This window comes from Macrobrachium nipponense, chromosome 36, assembly GCF_015104395.2.
Source record: "Macrobrachium nipponense isolate FS-2020 chromosome 36, ASM1510439v2, whole genome shotgun sequence".
Lineage (NCBI taxonomy): Eukaryota > Metazoa > Arthropoda > Malacostraca > Decapoda > Palaemonidae > Macrobrachium > Macrobrachium nipponense.
The window spans coordinates 51,467,751-51,484,954 of NC_087220.1; the positions used below are offsets into that span (position 1 = coordinate 51,467,751).

The following is a 17,204-nucleotide window of genomic DNA, read 5'->3' on the forward strand; positions in this document are numbered from 1 at the left end:
GTTTTAGGTAGAGTAGAGTTGAATTTCCAACACCAACGTGTTAAGTCTTGGTAAGCTAAGACTTCCGTAACGACTTAGGCTAGAGCTCATGCACAGGGTACGTTTAAATTTAGGGTAATATGACCTGGCTAAGTAACTTAGCATACCCTAAGCAAAGTACCCAGTAAAGTGTGAGAGTTAGGGCCAAAAAATGCGCTCCATTTCTCTTTCTGGGTGTCTGGACAGGTCTACCTAGTACTAGTAGATTTCATTGTACGTCCCCTCAGGATAGGGCTAGGTTAGGTTAGGGTAGATGTAGAGTACTTATCCGCGGCGACCTTGACTATGGCAGTTGCGGTTTTTCTATGCAGTATTACCTACTGAACAAGAATTTTAATTTTAAGTAATATTTATTCGGATGACTGTAATTAACCCCCCCCCGGGGCCAGTACTAAACATGGCGAAATTCATTGGACGCCCCAATCCCTAGTGGATGTCGTATCCGCGGTTACGTTCCTTGCAGTCTGTGCGGACTGCTTCTGTAGAAATACCTAGGTTAGGATAGGATTCGTCCCTGTTAAAATGTAGGCGATTCGAAGGAATGTTTAAAATTTAATTATCTTTCTATTTTACTGTTTTTAACATTTATCTTTCTGTCTAATATAAACTCATATGTAATTTTCCCAGTGCTAGGCTTCATGCCAAAATCACATAGGCTAATAGGATAAAATACAGAATGGTCGGCCTCTACCGTAGCGCGACCACCTTCCCGAAAATCGGAAATGATGACCTTAATTTGTGACTTGGGAGAAAAAACTTTCTTCGAGAGGAAAGTAGAGGTCTCGTGTTGTTGCTTCGACGAACGCTGGCTCTTGACGATAATATCTTGTCCTGGTTTACAGGACGTTTTAGAGCATTTTTTCGGGAAGGTGGTCACGCTACGGTTGAGGCAGGTCACCTGGTATTTTACCCTGGCTTATACCTACTTCTTTATCAAGGAAGAATGTTGCATGGAGATATTTTGTTGTTTTTTGATGTTAGGGCTATATAAGAAAAAAAAAGGTGCAGGATTATGTGATGCACTACAGGTGAGATAAGGGAAATTTACCAAATTATGTGAGAAATTGATAAAACAGAACTACTACCTTGCCCCTTTAGGTTTGGTAACTATAGTGGGCTACCTGTTTATGGGTGAGATGGGCACCCTGTATAGGGTGGTAACAGTCCCCTGGGAATGGACTGAAAACAAGCAGAAGACTGTAAATAAACATGAATAGTTAAAAGACAAACGCATAGAAAGGAAAGGCAGTAAATATTTCAGTTGGCGACTGGGCGGAAACAGGGCTGAGGTAGTAGCCCTCAGTTTTACCGAGGTGGGTAGTGGGTCATTCAGAGCCCTTCTCCCAAGCCTCCTACTCCCGTGGGAAACCTGCTAAGCGGAAGCCGAAGAGAGGAAACGCTAGGGATGGCGTTCCCCCTCACCTGCTGCCGGAAGGGGGGGGTTGCCTGGGGAGCCATTGGGCAACTTGTCAGTGCTACGGAGCCGAGACCTTGGTAGTGGATGTTCTTCGGGAGGGATATCTGCTACCCTTCGAGTTGCGGCCACCCCTCACTTCGCACCTGGTCCACTTTCAGATGTACGAGCCGTGGAGATCATGCGAGATCAGTTGCTGGGTTTCTACAGCCGACTCTTCCTAGTGGAGAAGTCTTCGGGGGGGCTGGAGACCGGTGATAGATCTCTCTCCCTTGAACTGATTTGTTTGCCAGACTCGGTTCACGATGGAAACAGCACGCTCAGTGCTCGATTCCATCTGGGAGAACGACTTCATGCTTTCGGTGGACCTGAAGGATGCATATTTCCAAATACCTATCCATCAGTCCTCCAGAAAGTACCTCCGCTGTATCCTCGACGGGACGGTGTACCAATTCAGGGCACTTTGTTTCAGCCTCTCAACTGCCCCACAGGTGTTCGCGAGTGTTCACTCTGGTGTCGGCTTGGGCCCACTCAGTCTGGATGCGTCTGATGAGGTATCTTGACGATTGGCTTGTCTTGGCGAGCTCCCACTCGCAGTTGCTACAGGACAGAGATCGACTCCTTGACTTATGCCGCGATCTGGGGATCTTGGTGATTGTCGAGAAGTCAGATCTCGAGCCCAAGCAGAGGATAAAGTACTTGGGTATGCTAATTGATATGGTAGCAGCATGAGTCTTCCCCGCAGACTTGTGGATCAGCAGGTTCAGGGAGGCAGCCAGACGGTTCCTGTAGTCAGCTCAGTAGTGGCAAGTCGTGATCGGTCACCTGTCGTCACTGGAGAAGTTAGTCCCTCACAGGCGTCTTCACCTGCGGTCTCTTCACTGGAGACTAAAGGATCCACAATCCTTCCTGGTTCCTCTCACGGAGGAAGTAAGGGAGGACCTGGCCTGGTGGCTAGAGGACAGGAACCTCTTAATAGGAGTGCCCCTGTGCACTCACCCTCCGGAGATGCTGCTGTTCTCAGACGCATCGACCAAGGCTTGGTGCGCACACCTGGTAGAGTTGTTGGTTGCAGGAGTGTGGAACCATCATGACAAGCACCTTCACATCAACTTCCTGGAACTCAAGGCTGCATTCCTTGCACTCCAAGCCGGGAATGACTGATGGGACACTCAGTGATGTTGATGAGCGACAACACCACGGTAGTGGCATATGTCGACAAACGGGGGCCTAGTGTCCCTCCTGTTGCACCAGTTGAAGATGCAGGTGCACGAGTGGGCCGTAGTAGCTCACTCGGTAAAGCTGTCAGCCAGATACATTCCAGGTAAGAGGAATGTGGCAGACAAGCTCAGCCACCAGAATCAGGTGATTGGGACCGAACGGTCTCTCCACCCAGACATGGTGGAAAGGCTCTTTGACCTGTGGGGGTGTCCAGTTGTGGATCTGTTCGCCACCTGGCACAACAAAAAACTTCAGGTTTTCTTCTCAGTTTTGCCGGACCCATGGGCAGCTGCAGAGGACGCGTTCCAACACCCGTGGGACAACCTCGTAATGTACGGCTTTCCCCCATTCTGCCTGATTCGCAAGGTGATCAGCAGGGTGCTGATCACCAGCAATCTTGGGATGATTCTGGTGCCACCCAAATGGCCACAGGCCATTTGGTATCTGGACCTGCTGGCTCTTCTCTCGGAGGCACCGAGAGATTCCCCCATGGCACAACCTCCTGTGCCAACTGCACGTAGAACGGTACCACCAAGCAGTTCATTCCCTGTCTTCACGGCTGGCGGTTATCCACCATCTCTTGCGAGCGAGAGACTTTTCTCACCGAGCAGCAACAGAGATGGCTGGTTACCTCAGACAGTCCTCTGCAGCAGTATACAAGGGAAAGTGGTCCATCTTGTGTGGTTGGTGTTGTAGATGGGGTCTCTCTCCGCTCAGAGTCACTTTTTCAGCAAGTATCGGATTTCTTCATCTTTCTTCGCTGAGAGAAGCTCCTCTCTGTCTCTGCAGTTAACCCTTAAACGCCGACTGGACGTATTTTACGTCGACATTTTTTATCTCTCGGGTGCCGACTGGACGTATTTTACGTCGACATACAAAAGTTTTTTTTAAAATTCGCGGAAAAATACTTATAGGCCTACCAGCCTAAAACTTTTGAATCACGCGCCTTTGGGGGATGCTGGGAGTTCACGGATCAAGGTGTTGTTTTGTTTACAATCGTTACGCAGGCGCGTAAGCACGAATTTCTTTCTTATCGCACTAAAAAGTATCTGTGACACATCTCGTGAATTATTTCGTCACTTTGACATAATTTTTGTACCATTGTAAATTAGCCGTTACATGAAGTATTATATATGAAAATGTGCGCATTTTTATGTAAAATACAACAATAAAAATACTCATGATTGTAGCTTTTATCAGTTTTGAGATATTTTCATATAAATTACGATAATTGCCAAAATTTCAACCTTCGGTCAACTTTTGACTCTACCGAAATGGTCGAAAAATGCAATTGTAAGCTAAAACTCTTATATTTTAGTGATATTCAATCATTTACCTTAATTTTGCAACTAATTAGAAGTCTCTAGCACAATATTCCGATTTATGGTGAATTTATGAAAAAACTTTTTCCTTACGTCCGCGCGATAACTCTTAACGAAAAAAATCATACATGCGATTGTGGTAATGTTTGCACCATTTTAAAATTAGCCGTTATATAAAGTTTTATATATGGAAATGTGCGCAATTTCATGCACAATACAACTAAAAACAACCCATGGTTGTAGCTTTTATCAGTTTTGAGATATTTTCATATAAATAACGATAATTGCCAAAATTTCAACCTTCGGTCAACTTTGACTCTACCGAAATTGGAAGTCTCTAGACAATATTTCGATTTATGGTGAATTTATGAAAAAAATAACATTTTCTTTACGTCCGCGCGGTAACTTCTGAAAAAATCATACGTGCGATTGTGGTAATGTTTGCACCATTTTAAATTAGCCGTACATAAAGTTTTATATATGAAAATGTGCGCAATTTCATGTAGAATACAACAAAAAATAATTGGAGGTTGTAGCTTTTCTAATTTTTGAAGTATTTGCATATAAATCACGATAAATAGAAAAAAACCATGTTCGGTCAACTTTGACTCTACCGAAATGGTCGAAAAACGCAATTGTAAGCTAAAACTCTTACAGTCTAGTAATATTCAGTCATTTATCTTCATCTTGAAACAAATTCGAAGTCTCTAGCACAATATTTAGATTTATGGTGAATTTAAAAAAAAAAATTCCTTCCCTCCGCGCGTTAATTCTCCGCCACAAATCTCCGAAATGCGTACGTACCATTCTCGGAATATTTGCTCTGTTTCATATTAGGCATTTCATAGAGTTTTATATATGAAAATGTGCGCAATTTCATGTAGAATAAAACAAAAAATATTTGAAGGTTGTTCCTTTTCTTATTTCCGAAATAATTGCATATAAAAATATATATATAAAAAAATTTGACATTCAGTCAACTTTAACTCGTCAGATATGGTCGAAAACTGCAATTATAAGCTAATACTCTTACAGTATAGTAATATTCAATCATTTGTCTTCATTTTGAAAGAAATTGGAAGTCTCTAGGACAATACTTAGATTTATGGTGAATTTTTGAAAAAAATATTTGTTTACGTCCGCGCGTTACGAATTCATGCATTATTTTGTGATAATATTTTCTCTGTGTTGCTTTTATCGTTTTACAATGTGTTATATACCAAAACGATTGCAATTTAGTGTACATTACAACGAAAAAAAAAGTAACTTGTTACCTTTAACCGTTTTGCGCACAGCGCGATTTGAATACAATTATATATGAAATTTCGTTTTTGCGCTATCATATATCGCATTATTTATATATGATAATGATAATTTTTTTCATTTCTGATGGTTGCATACTAAACTTCAGCCGATGACAAAAAAAGGAGCCAAAAATGAACTCTTAATCTTGAAACTAAGCGCGCTGTAATTTTTTGAAAAAAATATTTTTTCCGCTTCCGCGGTCACTCTGAAACACCTCCGGCACACAGGAGACAACTTTTTTTTTACCGCTTCGGCGTTAAGAGGGTTAAAGGCTACAGAGCCGCCCTGGCCCTAGTCCTTAAACTGCGAGGATTCGATGTTTCCTCCTCCATGGAAATATCACTCCTAATGAGGAGCTTCGAGAGGTCTTGCCCACCTAGGGAACTCAGGCCCCTGGGGTAGGATGTGACTCTCGTCCTTAGGAACTTGACTCGCAGACCCTACGAGCTGCTCCGAGAATCATCAGACGGGGCTGACCGTCAAGACCGTCTTTCTGCTGGCCCTGGCATCAGTGAAGAGAGTAGGAGAACTCCATGGTCTTTCCTTCGATGTTAAACACTTGGGGCGGGGGAGGGGGATCAGATTTCGTCCCGGGCTTCGTAGCGAAGACTCAGAACCCTTCAGTCCCTGACGCCAGGTTCGAGTCCTTCACGATCCCCTCCCTGGAAGACTTCACTGGTAATGATGCGGATGAGATGCTGCTTTGTCCTGTGAGGGTGCTACGGCGCTATCTGAAGAACACTCGACACCTGAGGCCTGAGTGTCAACGCCTCTTTGTTAGCACCGGGGTGACCAAGAAAGAAGTGTCCAAGAACACAGTTTCTTTCTGGCTTTTTGAGGTAATCCGGAATGCATACGACTCGGACAGGAGTGCCGACACCAGTACCCTTCGTCTAAGAGCCCACGAAGTCAGAGGCATTGGTCTAACCCTTGCATTCTGCAAGAACTTGTCCGTGGCACAGGTACTGAAGGCAGGGGTTTGGGCCAACCAGACCGCCTTCACCTCCTCCTACCTTCAGGATATTGCCCACAGGTCCTTGAACACATTTTCTTTGGGACCCGTGGTGGCTGCTCAACAAGTTGTGTAGCTTACCCAGCTCCTTCACCGGACAAGATAGCATCTCGTCCTTGTGAGACTGCATGAATGGAGAGTGAATGAAAGTGTGACTGGCTTCTCTTCCTCCTCTTTTTCCTCCCTCTCCCTGCGGGCAGAGGGTAGCAGTCGTCACCATGCTGGACTGGATGATGATGCAGGTAAGCTATGTAACAGAGCTCTATTCTATCCCTTTCACTAGGGATAGAAGCATTTATCCATCCCTTCCCTAACATGGGGGGGAAGCAGACATCAGTGAGAGACAAACCCAATACTTTTTATTTGGCTCTTACATAGGACCTAGTTCTTGCTTGCTATTCATAAGAGGTACGCTTGCCTCCCTCTTATGAATTGGTCCAGAGGTCTGACCACTGATCTTGCAGTGCACACACTGATCAGTTGGACAGAGGCTAGATTCCCCCCCTTTGCTCTTACGATCAGGGAGGGAACCCAGATTCCACCACCCACCAATAAGTGAGTCTTCCTTATTTAAAGGACCGAGGGTTTGTATTACGTGTCGGAACAAATCACAGCTTTTGGAAGTAAATTGTATTTTTCCTAACTATACAAAACTATATATAGTCCCACCTCATGCCACCCCTCACTCTGTTCCTGGGCCTAAAGAAAAGTGGTATGTTTACCTCCAATCGGGTGGGATTCCCGACCATCGGACAAGCAATTACTGCCAAACTACCTTGTTAGTAAATTTTACGACCGGTCCAGCTGGCGCTGAATATTAATTCCTTATGTAAAGGACCTCAGGTTTGTATAGTTAGAAAAATACAATTTACTTTCAAAAATTGTGATTTTATTTTGTAAAATTATTATTACAGCTCACACAGTATCAAAGCAGATAAGAACTAAAATCATTAACAAATTTTTTGTAAAATATTTACATAAATTTACCTAGATCAAAGATGCAGTAACCTTTTTGGATTAAACATGTATTTTCTAATATTTCTTTGCTTTTTTCTTTGCAAAATTACAATTATAATGCAAAATTACCATTATAATTGCTGTACTATCATAAAAGTTAAGAACTAAAACCAACAGCAACCCCAAATATATGAAAGATGTCATGTGAGAGAGAGGCATTACAAGCTTCCTTGAAGTCAAGATTACATCTAACTCATGAGCTGCCTACTTTTTTTATCTTAACCAGTCTAAAAGTTTCCATTGGTGAATTTATGGGCTACAGAAGTACTGATGAAACTTCTTTCCTTCCTGATTCCCCCAAATTGATGGCATGTAATATTGATGCTCACTATGAGTAATCTGTCCACCTGATATTGCTACTAATGTGAGGGTATTTATCAATAAAGTGTTAAGGGAAAAGTGTTTTTGTATCTATTCTTTATATGATTACTAACAGAACTCCAGAGTTTGTGGTGGAATGTCAATAAATAGCTGAACAACTGTAAATAATGGTTGTTTTGTCATCTTGCAAGCATGCATTATAGGGTGCATTCTCTGTAGATGGAAAAGGGAAGGTCTTCCCCAAGTGTGTTTCTAGCATTATTGTTGTGGATCTTGATTTTCACCAAGTTGGTTAAACATTGTACTAAATATATTTCTTTCTTTCTTCCTTCCAGGAGTGACTATGCATAAAGGGTCTCCATGGTTACCAGAAGGAAATTGGGACTGCCCAGGTGATGGAGGATCTCAGCAGTGGGGGCCTCCACCCCCGGTTGGGATAAGTCCTCCTGTTGGCCCTCCCCCCACAGTGGGACTTCCGTACTCAGATGGCATGCATCAGTGGACAGCACCTCCTAATGCTGGCCCAGTTCCTCCAGTTGGGCCTCCACCCCCCTTAGGACCTACCCCTCCTATAGGCCCCCCTATTACAGCAGGAGCACCTCCTCCACTAGGCCCCCCACCGCCAACGCCCTCTGGACCTCCACCCCCACCGCCTGGAGCTCCACCACATACATTTAGTCACTCCATGCCCAGTGCTAATGCAGGTGTAAAACAGCCCTCAGGGTATCATGGTCAGCAGTCATACCCAGCCCCAGCTGACTTCTATTCTGCCTCAGTAAATCAAAACTTGCCCCATTATGATGCTCAGCACAGTTTTCCACCTGTGCCTGTAGCTCATGGTCCTCCTCCAAGATTACCTGGTCCTGCTCCAGATGCTTCCCATTATATGGGCAGTGAGAGTATGGGCCATGCCCCAGCTTATTATTCTTACCCTCCCCCTCAAGTTGCCCCTCCCTATAATTCTGGATGCTACGATGATGGTGGCTATGCTTGGCCTGCACATCCTACATACTCATCTGAGTTCTCTCAGAATGGTTCTACTACTGTAGCCCCTCGAAGTAATGGGAGCAAAGAAGGGTGGGATGGTAGTGAGTGGGGGATTGGTGGACACTGGGAGTCTAAACACAGACCATACTCAAAGGAAGCAGGTGCCAAATCATCCAGTGAAAGGCCACGAGACTCTTCAAGACAAAGTTACAGAGAGGGAGATCGTGGGAGAGAGGATCATAGCTCTTCTGCTAGCAGTCAAGAGAATTGTAAATATTCTTCGAGGTAAGGTAGTTTTTAGTTGGGTTAGAATAAAGTTAGAAAGGGAAATTGGTGTAATGGCTCATATTTATTTAGTATTACATTTCTCCTATTTTAGTAGGCATGGAGTGGTAAGGAGGGCTATCATATATGTACTATGTAAACCATTGTTGGGGGTGAGTTATAACTGCTGTCATATAGTTAAACCACTTTACGTGCATCAGTTTTGAATGGGATTTTGTGTGTGACTGGTCATAAGAAGAGACATTTGTAAGAGTAAGTTTGCTGCGAGAATTGAGTTTGTTATTCGTCAATAATGGATCATTGTAAAATACCATTCTTTTTGTCAGGTACAAAAGTGACCGTGGAAGTAGAGAATCCTCTTATCACAAAGATGACCATTACAGTCGTGGAAGATACTCTGGGGGAAATGATAGGTGGCATCACGGTCAGGATGACAGTCGGGTGAGGAGGTCGCACTCCAGGAGTTCTCCAGCACCATCTTCCAGAAAGAGCTTTTCCAGCAGGCATCCCTCTCCTCTTAGGAAGAGAGAGGGGGAAGCAAGTGATAGGTACTCTATTGATTCTGAATTTTAGAGGATTCAATTAGTTACCTTCACTGAACTTTTTAAATCATCTTGGTGGGACCAAAAGAAATCATTTGGGTATAAGTGAACTTGGTTTTTCCCATTTTCAAGATCCTGGGAAAATACAATTCATTTAAGGAAATGTTATAGGTTCAGTTGATTATTTGTTTCAGGAAATTTAGCGAGTTTATTGTTGCCTTTACAATATAATTGGTAGCTTAATAATGTATACTCTATGTATGTACAGTGATGCTCAAATCTCATGCGACATGACTCCATAAGATTTTGTTCAGAATTCAGTAACTGGCAACCTAGCATGCTCCATATTTATCTATTATTTCAATGTGGAAACGCGATTATTGCATACAATAAGGCCATAATATGTTTCATAAGAGTGAAATCTGTCATATATTTCAAAACTAAGAAAATGTCATATGTAGCAAATTTCAGAAAAAATTTTCAAAATATTTTCAAACCTTTCGTTCACACATCGCTGAAGCATTTAATAAAATGAAGTCGTCATGAAGCGTCAGGTCAAACGTTGAATAAAAAAAGATGAAAAAAATTGTCATAACATTAATAAAGCTTCCAAAGCAAGCATAAAATTTTGAATAGTCTTATATGATTGCTTTTACACTCAGTGCTGAAAAAAATGTAAATATGTATATACAAAAGTAGAATGCGCCCACCAATATCAACGTGTGAGGGGAGCGTTTGTGATGTATCATTAGTGTGGGTGCAACAACAACCACCCGATATAACATAAGTAGGTCTATACTGAGTAGCAACAATTAAATTATCTTGAAAAAGTTTACTTTATATGTGTTAAAGGAATATTTGGATTTTCATACATAATTATTTGTTATCTTTCTTAAACATTTCAAAAATTATGGCATACAAGCGAATATTCACCTATTTGTCAAAGCCAAGATATTGTTCCTAGGCCTAGGTGTTAGATTTCTTCACACTTAACAGTCAGATCTCTCTATTAACAATTTCTGGCCAGAAAGCAAATGAGGTTATCTACACATTCTTGCACTTCAAGTTACCTTATGAAAAAATAAATTATACACCTAAAGCGACCAGAATGGCTTTTAAGAATATAATATTCTAAACCAGTTGAAAAACAAGTGTTCCATACGTCTTCATATTAATACTTATGATATTTTGATAATAGCCATCTTCTCCATATGATCAAAATCATCATCATCTTTTATTCCTCAAAGAACAGGTAATCTTTACAAATAAAAACATTTGTAATAGATTACATTTCAGAAGGCTTAGCAATTTTTTTAGGCCTATAAATCGTTTTGCAACATACAGGCAGCTTAAACAAAGCCTAAAACTTCAACATTCAAAGAAAACTGGTTGTAATAGATATTCCTATCGTATTCCTCAAAGAACAGGTAATCTCTACAAATAAATTCATTAGGAACAGATTACTCCTCAGAAGGCTTAGATGATTTCTTTAGGCCTATGAAACATTTTGCAACATACAGGCAGCTTAAACACAGCATAAACTTCAACATTCAAAGAAAATTGGTTGTAATTCGTATTCCTACTTTGTAAAATATTAATATGACTGTTGAGCTTATTAGATCTGCTGTCATAATGCTACAGACGTTATGTTGACCAGTCCGAGGATCTTGTTAAGTATGCTTTCACTGATGGCACCACTAACCTAATCACACGGCACTTTGAACTAAGCAACGTAAAAAAAAATCAGTTTAAATCACGCAGATTACGAATCATACCAATGCATGAAAGGGATCATATTTATGTAATCATAAGGAAAATAGGGTTAGCTGTGAATTTGCAAACTTGTTGACATGCATGAGATTAGAAAAAAAAATTTAGCACTACTTGGCAACTTCAGGTTGAGTCTGAGAATCTGAACGATACAAAAAGAATCATGTCGCGCGAGAATTGAGCACCACTGTACACACTGTTTACAAACTGCTTTCCTTATAATTTTCAAATATTTATGTGAATAATCTCATGATAAAAGATAGTCCTTTGGAATTTATAACACTTTCAAATAATACAGCTACAAAGTTAATTTAGAAACTGAAGATGAAAAGGCAACACCTTATGTTTGAGTTACTGCACTGGATTTCACAGTATGGGAAAGTGATGTGCGTACTTACCTAAAAGATGACTACTCAAATAGATAGTTGTCATTTCATTTTAGAATTGGAGAACAAATACAAAGGCAGGAAATGTTGAAATTAATTGCCTGCTTCTTCCACTAAATAGTTAAAATTGGAAATTTGCCCTTTGGTGGAAGATCATTCCATTTATTCATAGCTTATTTTTATGGTTAGTAGTATACTGAATGAGAGAGCACAGTTGAATATTCAGTATGCACTATGTTATATATAATAATATAAGTTTGCTTAATTGTGAAATTAGCTGAGGTTTTTAAAGCTTTGAGGGGCTTTTAATATTTAATGTTACTCAGAAGTTAACAATTGCAAAGCTTGGTACTATTGAATTTTAACTTTTCATGTTTTTCAAGTTTATCTTTCTGTACCCATCGAATATAGTATGTTACCTTTGCCAAATTATAGCCCCTGTTTCTTTCATTTTGGGGTTACTATACAAATATAGTCTAGGGATGTTAGATGTTATATACTTAAATAGCTATCATATTTGGCTTCTCTCGGGATGAAACTTTTGTAATAAACTTACAGGCATGATAGAGAACGCAGTTCAGGACGTTCGAGGAGTCCAGTAAGGCGTTCCCTAGGAATGTCTTTGTCACGATCACCTGAGAGGAAGAAGTATGTTTGTTTTCTTTTGAAGTTTGCTAAAATAAACTAAGAAGTAAGGTAATAAATAAAGGAAAAGATAATTGATTAAATGCAAAGCTAAGTTATGCTTTATTTATGAAATTTTTTGTATGGTAGATTACGCATGGTGAAAGAATCGTCAGAGGAGGGGTCGTACAGCAGCAGCAGCAGCAAGAGAAAATCAAGTTCATTGAACCCATCGGTGAAAAGTGAGATAAAAAATAGTACTCATGTATCAAGTAGCAATGTGTCAAGTAGCAAAGTGAGCGAAGAAATTACTGCTGAAGACCTCCAAGAGGAAGATGATGGTAAAGATTCTTGGGTTCGTTCAGCTCCTGCTGATCTACATTACCAGCGGGACAAAAAGTAAGTTGCTTAAAAACATTTGTCAGCTGAGCAAATTTTAATACTTTGTTTCTTAGTTTCAGAATGTGATTTGTTGAACAGATACAGTCAACATTTGACTTGTTTGCCTGGGATTTATTATGCTGTCATATTGTTTTATACTTTTATTATGTTGTTACTTTTTCTTTAGGAAGTCATATTTTCGTCATGGTATAATGGATCCTAATGGGTTATTTGGAAGTCATAATCTCCTCATGGTATAAAGGATTCCAATGAGTTATTTTTATGATTTCATTCATTAGTTACTTTTTCATTTGTTCCGACACGCAATACAAACCCTCGGTCCTTTACATAAGGAATTACTATTCAGTACCAGCTGGACCGGTTGTAAGATTTCTAACAAGGTAGTTTGGCAGTACAGTGGTCCCCCGTATTCGGGGGGGATGTGTACCAGACCACCCCCCCCCCTGTGAATAGTTAAAACCCGCAAATAGTTGGAACCCCTATAAAAATGCTGAAAACAGCCTATTTTGTTCATGAAACTTACCTGGCAGATATATATATAGCTGTATTCTCCGAAGTCCGACAGAATTTCAAAACTCGCGGCACACGCAGTGGGCGGCCAGGTGGTAGTACCCATTCCCGCCGCTGGGAGGCGGATATCAGGAACCATTCCCATTTTCTATTCATATTTTTTCTGTCGCCGGTCGGTAAACACCTGTTTACAGACCTCCGCCCAGGATTTTTGGATTTGACTCGTTATAAGTATCTGGATTGACTTTTGGTTTTGACTCTGGATTGTTGGATTGGCATACGCGATAGTGGACTGTTTTTGGATTTTGGATTGGCTTTTCTATGAACGTGATGTCGGGATCAAGTTCAGTGAGCTTCAGAGTGTGTGAGAAGTGATTGCAAGGTGAGGCTACCGAAATCATCGGTAGACCCCCACACAGTATGTATGGGGTGTAGGGGGCATGTTTGTTTGCTGGTTGATCGTTGCATTGAATGCAAAAGTTTGACTGAGGATGAATGGAAGGTGTATGAATCCTATCGGCGTAAGTTGGAGCGCGATAGGATCAGGAGGTCTTCCTCCAAGAGCGGTTCTACGAAAGGTAAGGGAAGTAACATTTCTCCTATTTTAACACCAGTAGAATTTGCTTCACCTAATCCTGTGTTGTTGCCTGAGGGCCCTAGTTCTGTGTCTGGAGAAGGTAATGCCCTTTCTCTGATTCTAGAGTCATTACGCACTCTAGAGTCCAAAGTGTTGGCCCTTGAAAACGGCTCGAGTAAAGTGTGTGATCGTGCCCCTAGTGTTGTGGAGGGGGCGTCAGATCGGCCCCATAATGCCTCTAGGTCTAGACCTCTGTCGGACTCCCAGAACTCAGGGAGTGGGCATGTCGAAAGCCGCAAGAGGGTTACGGGGGCTCCCACCGATCTGGCGTCCCTTTGGCAGGACCTGTTGCTACTTCCCAGGCTGCCAAGGAGCGTGCTCAGGCTCGCATCCTTAAGGACTGTTTTTCGTCCTCCGAGGCGCCCTCCCCGCGCAAGGGGTGGAGCGCTCGGAGAGACTCGCGTCCGTTGAAAAGGACTTTTCCTAGGGAGGACGCTTTACGTCCCCTCTCTCCGCTCTCGTTGCGGTCTTCGCCTGCGTCGTATGACGCGTTTCCTCCACAGAAGAGAGGTAGGACGTCGTCCGAGGACGACGCTGAGAAGCGCTTCTCTGCGCCTCGGAGAGGCAGGTTGCTGTACCTGTGAGAAGGAAGGAGGCGTCCCCCGCCCCTCGTCTTCTCGCAGGCGCAGCCCTTCTCCTCCTCTCGGTTCTTCACCAACGAAGAGTATTCTTGCGTCGCTTCAAGACCAATTGTCGGCCTTAATGGCTCGGAAGACTCGCCCAGCAGCAGTTGAGCCTAAACGAAGGAAGGACGCTAGACTGCCTGTCAAGAGTTCGAGGCAGTCTCCTTCTCCGTCTCCTCGTTCGTCTCTGTCTCCGCCCGCACGTTCAGGTTACGCCTTTGAGGACGCTCGACAGGACGCCTTGGAGGACGCTTTTGAAGACGCTCGGAGGACGCTTTTGAAGACGCTCGTCGGGATGTTTTGCTTGACGCTTTGCCTGTGGAGAAGGCTTTCGAGAGCGCTCAGAAGGACGCTTTGAGACGCTTGAGCGTGAAACGTAAGGACGCTCCTCGAGAGAGACTAAGAGTAACCTCTCTTGACGCGCAGCGCGGTCAGGATGCTCTTCGTGGTTTGAGCTCTAAAGATCGACAGAAGGTCGGTCGCTTTGAAGAGGCTGATATTAGTCATCCTCGAAAGCCTTTGTTGAAGGCTAGACCCGTTGGGCGCACGCCCTCTCCAGAGGTTCAATCTCCTTTGCCTCTTCGGGAGGAAGGAGAGCTTAGTAGTCCGGCGGACTCAGTGGAGGAAGAACAGCCGTCAGTTTCGTCGGTTTCCGACTACAAGGTGCTGGTTCGTCTTTTACGTTCTTCGTTTGGTGAGAAGTTCCAGCCTGCAGCTCCTAAGTCTCCACCCTCTCAGTTTTCGTCTTCGAAGTCGTGCAAGGTTTCGGAAGTGGTGGAGATGAAGACTTCCTTGTCCACTAAGAGAGCGTTCAAGAAGTTGCAGGATTGGATGGAACGTCAGAAGGATCAGGGCAAGTCGACTTTCGCCCTTCCTCCTTCAAGACTCAGTGGGAAAGGTGGCATTTGGTATGAGACCAAAGCTGAAGTAGGAGTTAAGATCCCGTCGTCTTCCCAAGGGGACTTTGCTAGTCTGGTAGACGCCCAGAAGAGATCCCTTTTATCGTCCGCTAAGATTTCATGGACACCAACGGAGATTGACCATCACATGAAAGGTCTGTTAAAGACTCTGGAAGTCTTTAACTTCCTAGACTGGTGCCTAGGAGTCCTGGATCTTCAATCTAGGAGTCCTGATCTTTGAGTCTGGGGGAGCTGTCCAATGTGTTGTCATGCATGGACAAGGCCGTCAGGGATGGTTCGGAAGAGTTAGTGTCTCATTCGGCACTGCTTTCCTCAAGAAGAGAGCGCTTTTCTGCAATTTTACAGCGAGGTCTGTTTCTGCATCGCAGAAAGCAGAGCTTCTCTTTGCACCTCTTTCGAGCCATCTCTTCCCCCAGGCTATGGTAAGGGACCTGGCAGTGAGCCTACAAGAGAAGGCTACCCAAGACCTCTTGGCCCAGTCTTCAAGACGTCCCGCAGTCCCTACCACGTCGTCGTCTGGACGACCTCCTAGGAAGGTTAAACCCTTTCGTAGCGCTCCTCCCTCGAGAGCTGCTCCTCGAGGGAGAGGACTTGCAAGAGGAAGAGGTTCCTTCAAACCTAAATCCTCTAAGTGAGAAGAAAGTCCTTCAGATGCCGGTCGGAGCCAGGCTAAAGTTCTTTGCGGGGGCGTGGAGAGAGAGAGATACAGATGCGTGGTCCCTCAAGATAGTGGAACAGGGGTACAAGATCCCTTTGTGGACCTCCTCCTCTTTCTACGACTCCCAGAGATCTTTCCCCGTCGTATCAAGGGGAGAAACATCAGGTTCTTTTAGATCTTTTGGATCAAATGATCAAGAAAAGAGCGGTGGAGCAGGTCTTAGACCTGGGGTCACCAGGATATTACAACAGACTTTTCCTGGTACCAAAGCAGTCGTCGGGTGGCGTCCAGTCTTGGACGTAAGCAGCCTGAATCTTTTCGTAGAAAAGAAATAATTCAAGATGGAAACACCTCAGTCGGTTCTAGGAGCCTTAAGACCGGGCGACTGGATGGTGTCCTCGGACCTACAGGACGCATACTTTCACGTGCCTATCCACCCTCTTTCAAGAAAGTTTCTGAGGTTTATGCTAAGGGACAAAGTTTGGCAATTCCGAGCTCTTTGTTTCGGTTTAAGCACGGCTCCGATGGTATTTACCATGCTCATGAAAAACGTAGCGAGATGGTTACATTCTGCAGGAATAAGAGTGTCCCTGTATCTCGACGATTGGCTGATCAGAGCATCGTCAGAAGAAAGGTGTCTGAAGGACCTTCACTTCACGTTGGCCTTGGCGAAGTCCCTGGGACTTCTGGTCAACCTCGAAAAGTCGCATCTGACCCCAACACAGTCCATCGTGTATCTGGGGATTCAGATGGATTCAGTGGCTTTTCGAGCGTTTCCGTCCCAGGAACGACAGCTGCAAGGCTTAGAGAGAGTTTCGGCCTTCCTGGGGAAGGAAGCTTGCTCGGCGAGGGAGTGGATGAGTCTGCTGGGGACCATTTCCTCGCTGGAAAAGTTTGTTTCCCTGGGAAGACTACACCTCAGACCTCTCCAGTTTTTCTTAGCAGACGAATGGAGAGTCAGAGAGGATCTGAATGCGACCCTTTTCATCACCAAATCGGTGAAGAACCATCTAAGATGGTGGTTAGATCCTCGGAAGTTTCGAGAGGGGTTGTCCCTAAAGCTTCTGAGCCCAGACCTAGTGTTGTTTTCCGACGCCTCGGTGTCGGGATGGGGAGCAACACTGGGAGGGGAGGAAGTGTCAGGCACCTGGAGGGGGGAACAGGTGTCCTGGCACATCAATGTAAAGGAACTAGCGGCGGTTTTTCTGG

At 43.6% G+C, this 17,204-nt stretch overlaps 1 protein-coding gene across 2 annotated transcripts in view; it reads left to right on the forward strand.

Annotated features, from left to right (window-relative positions):
- LOC135203652 (SR-related and CTD-associated factor 4-like) overlaps positions 1 to 17,204 on the forward strand; it is a 59,238-nt gene that overhangs the window by 1,619 nt on the left and 40,415 nt on the right. For both annotated transcript variants that reach the window (XM_064233506.1, XM_064233505.1), the window contains exons 2-5: positions 7,987 to 8,923; positions 9,250 to 9,471; positions 12,180 to 12,269; positions 12,396 to 12,644. In XM_064233506.1, the coding sequence (XP_064089576.1) occupies positions 7,995 to 8,923; positions 9,250 to 9,471; positions 12,180 to 12,269; positions 12,396 to 12,644 (1,490 nt within the window). In that variant the 5' untranslated portion in view covers positions 7,987 to 7,994. The remainder of the gene's footprint in view (positions 1 to 7,986; positions 8,924 to 9,249; positions 9,472 to 12,179; positions 12,270 to 12,395; positions 12,645 to 17,204) is intronic.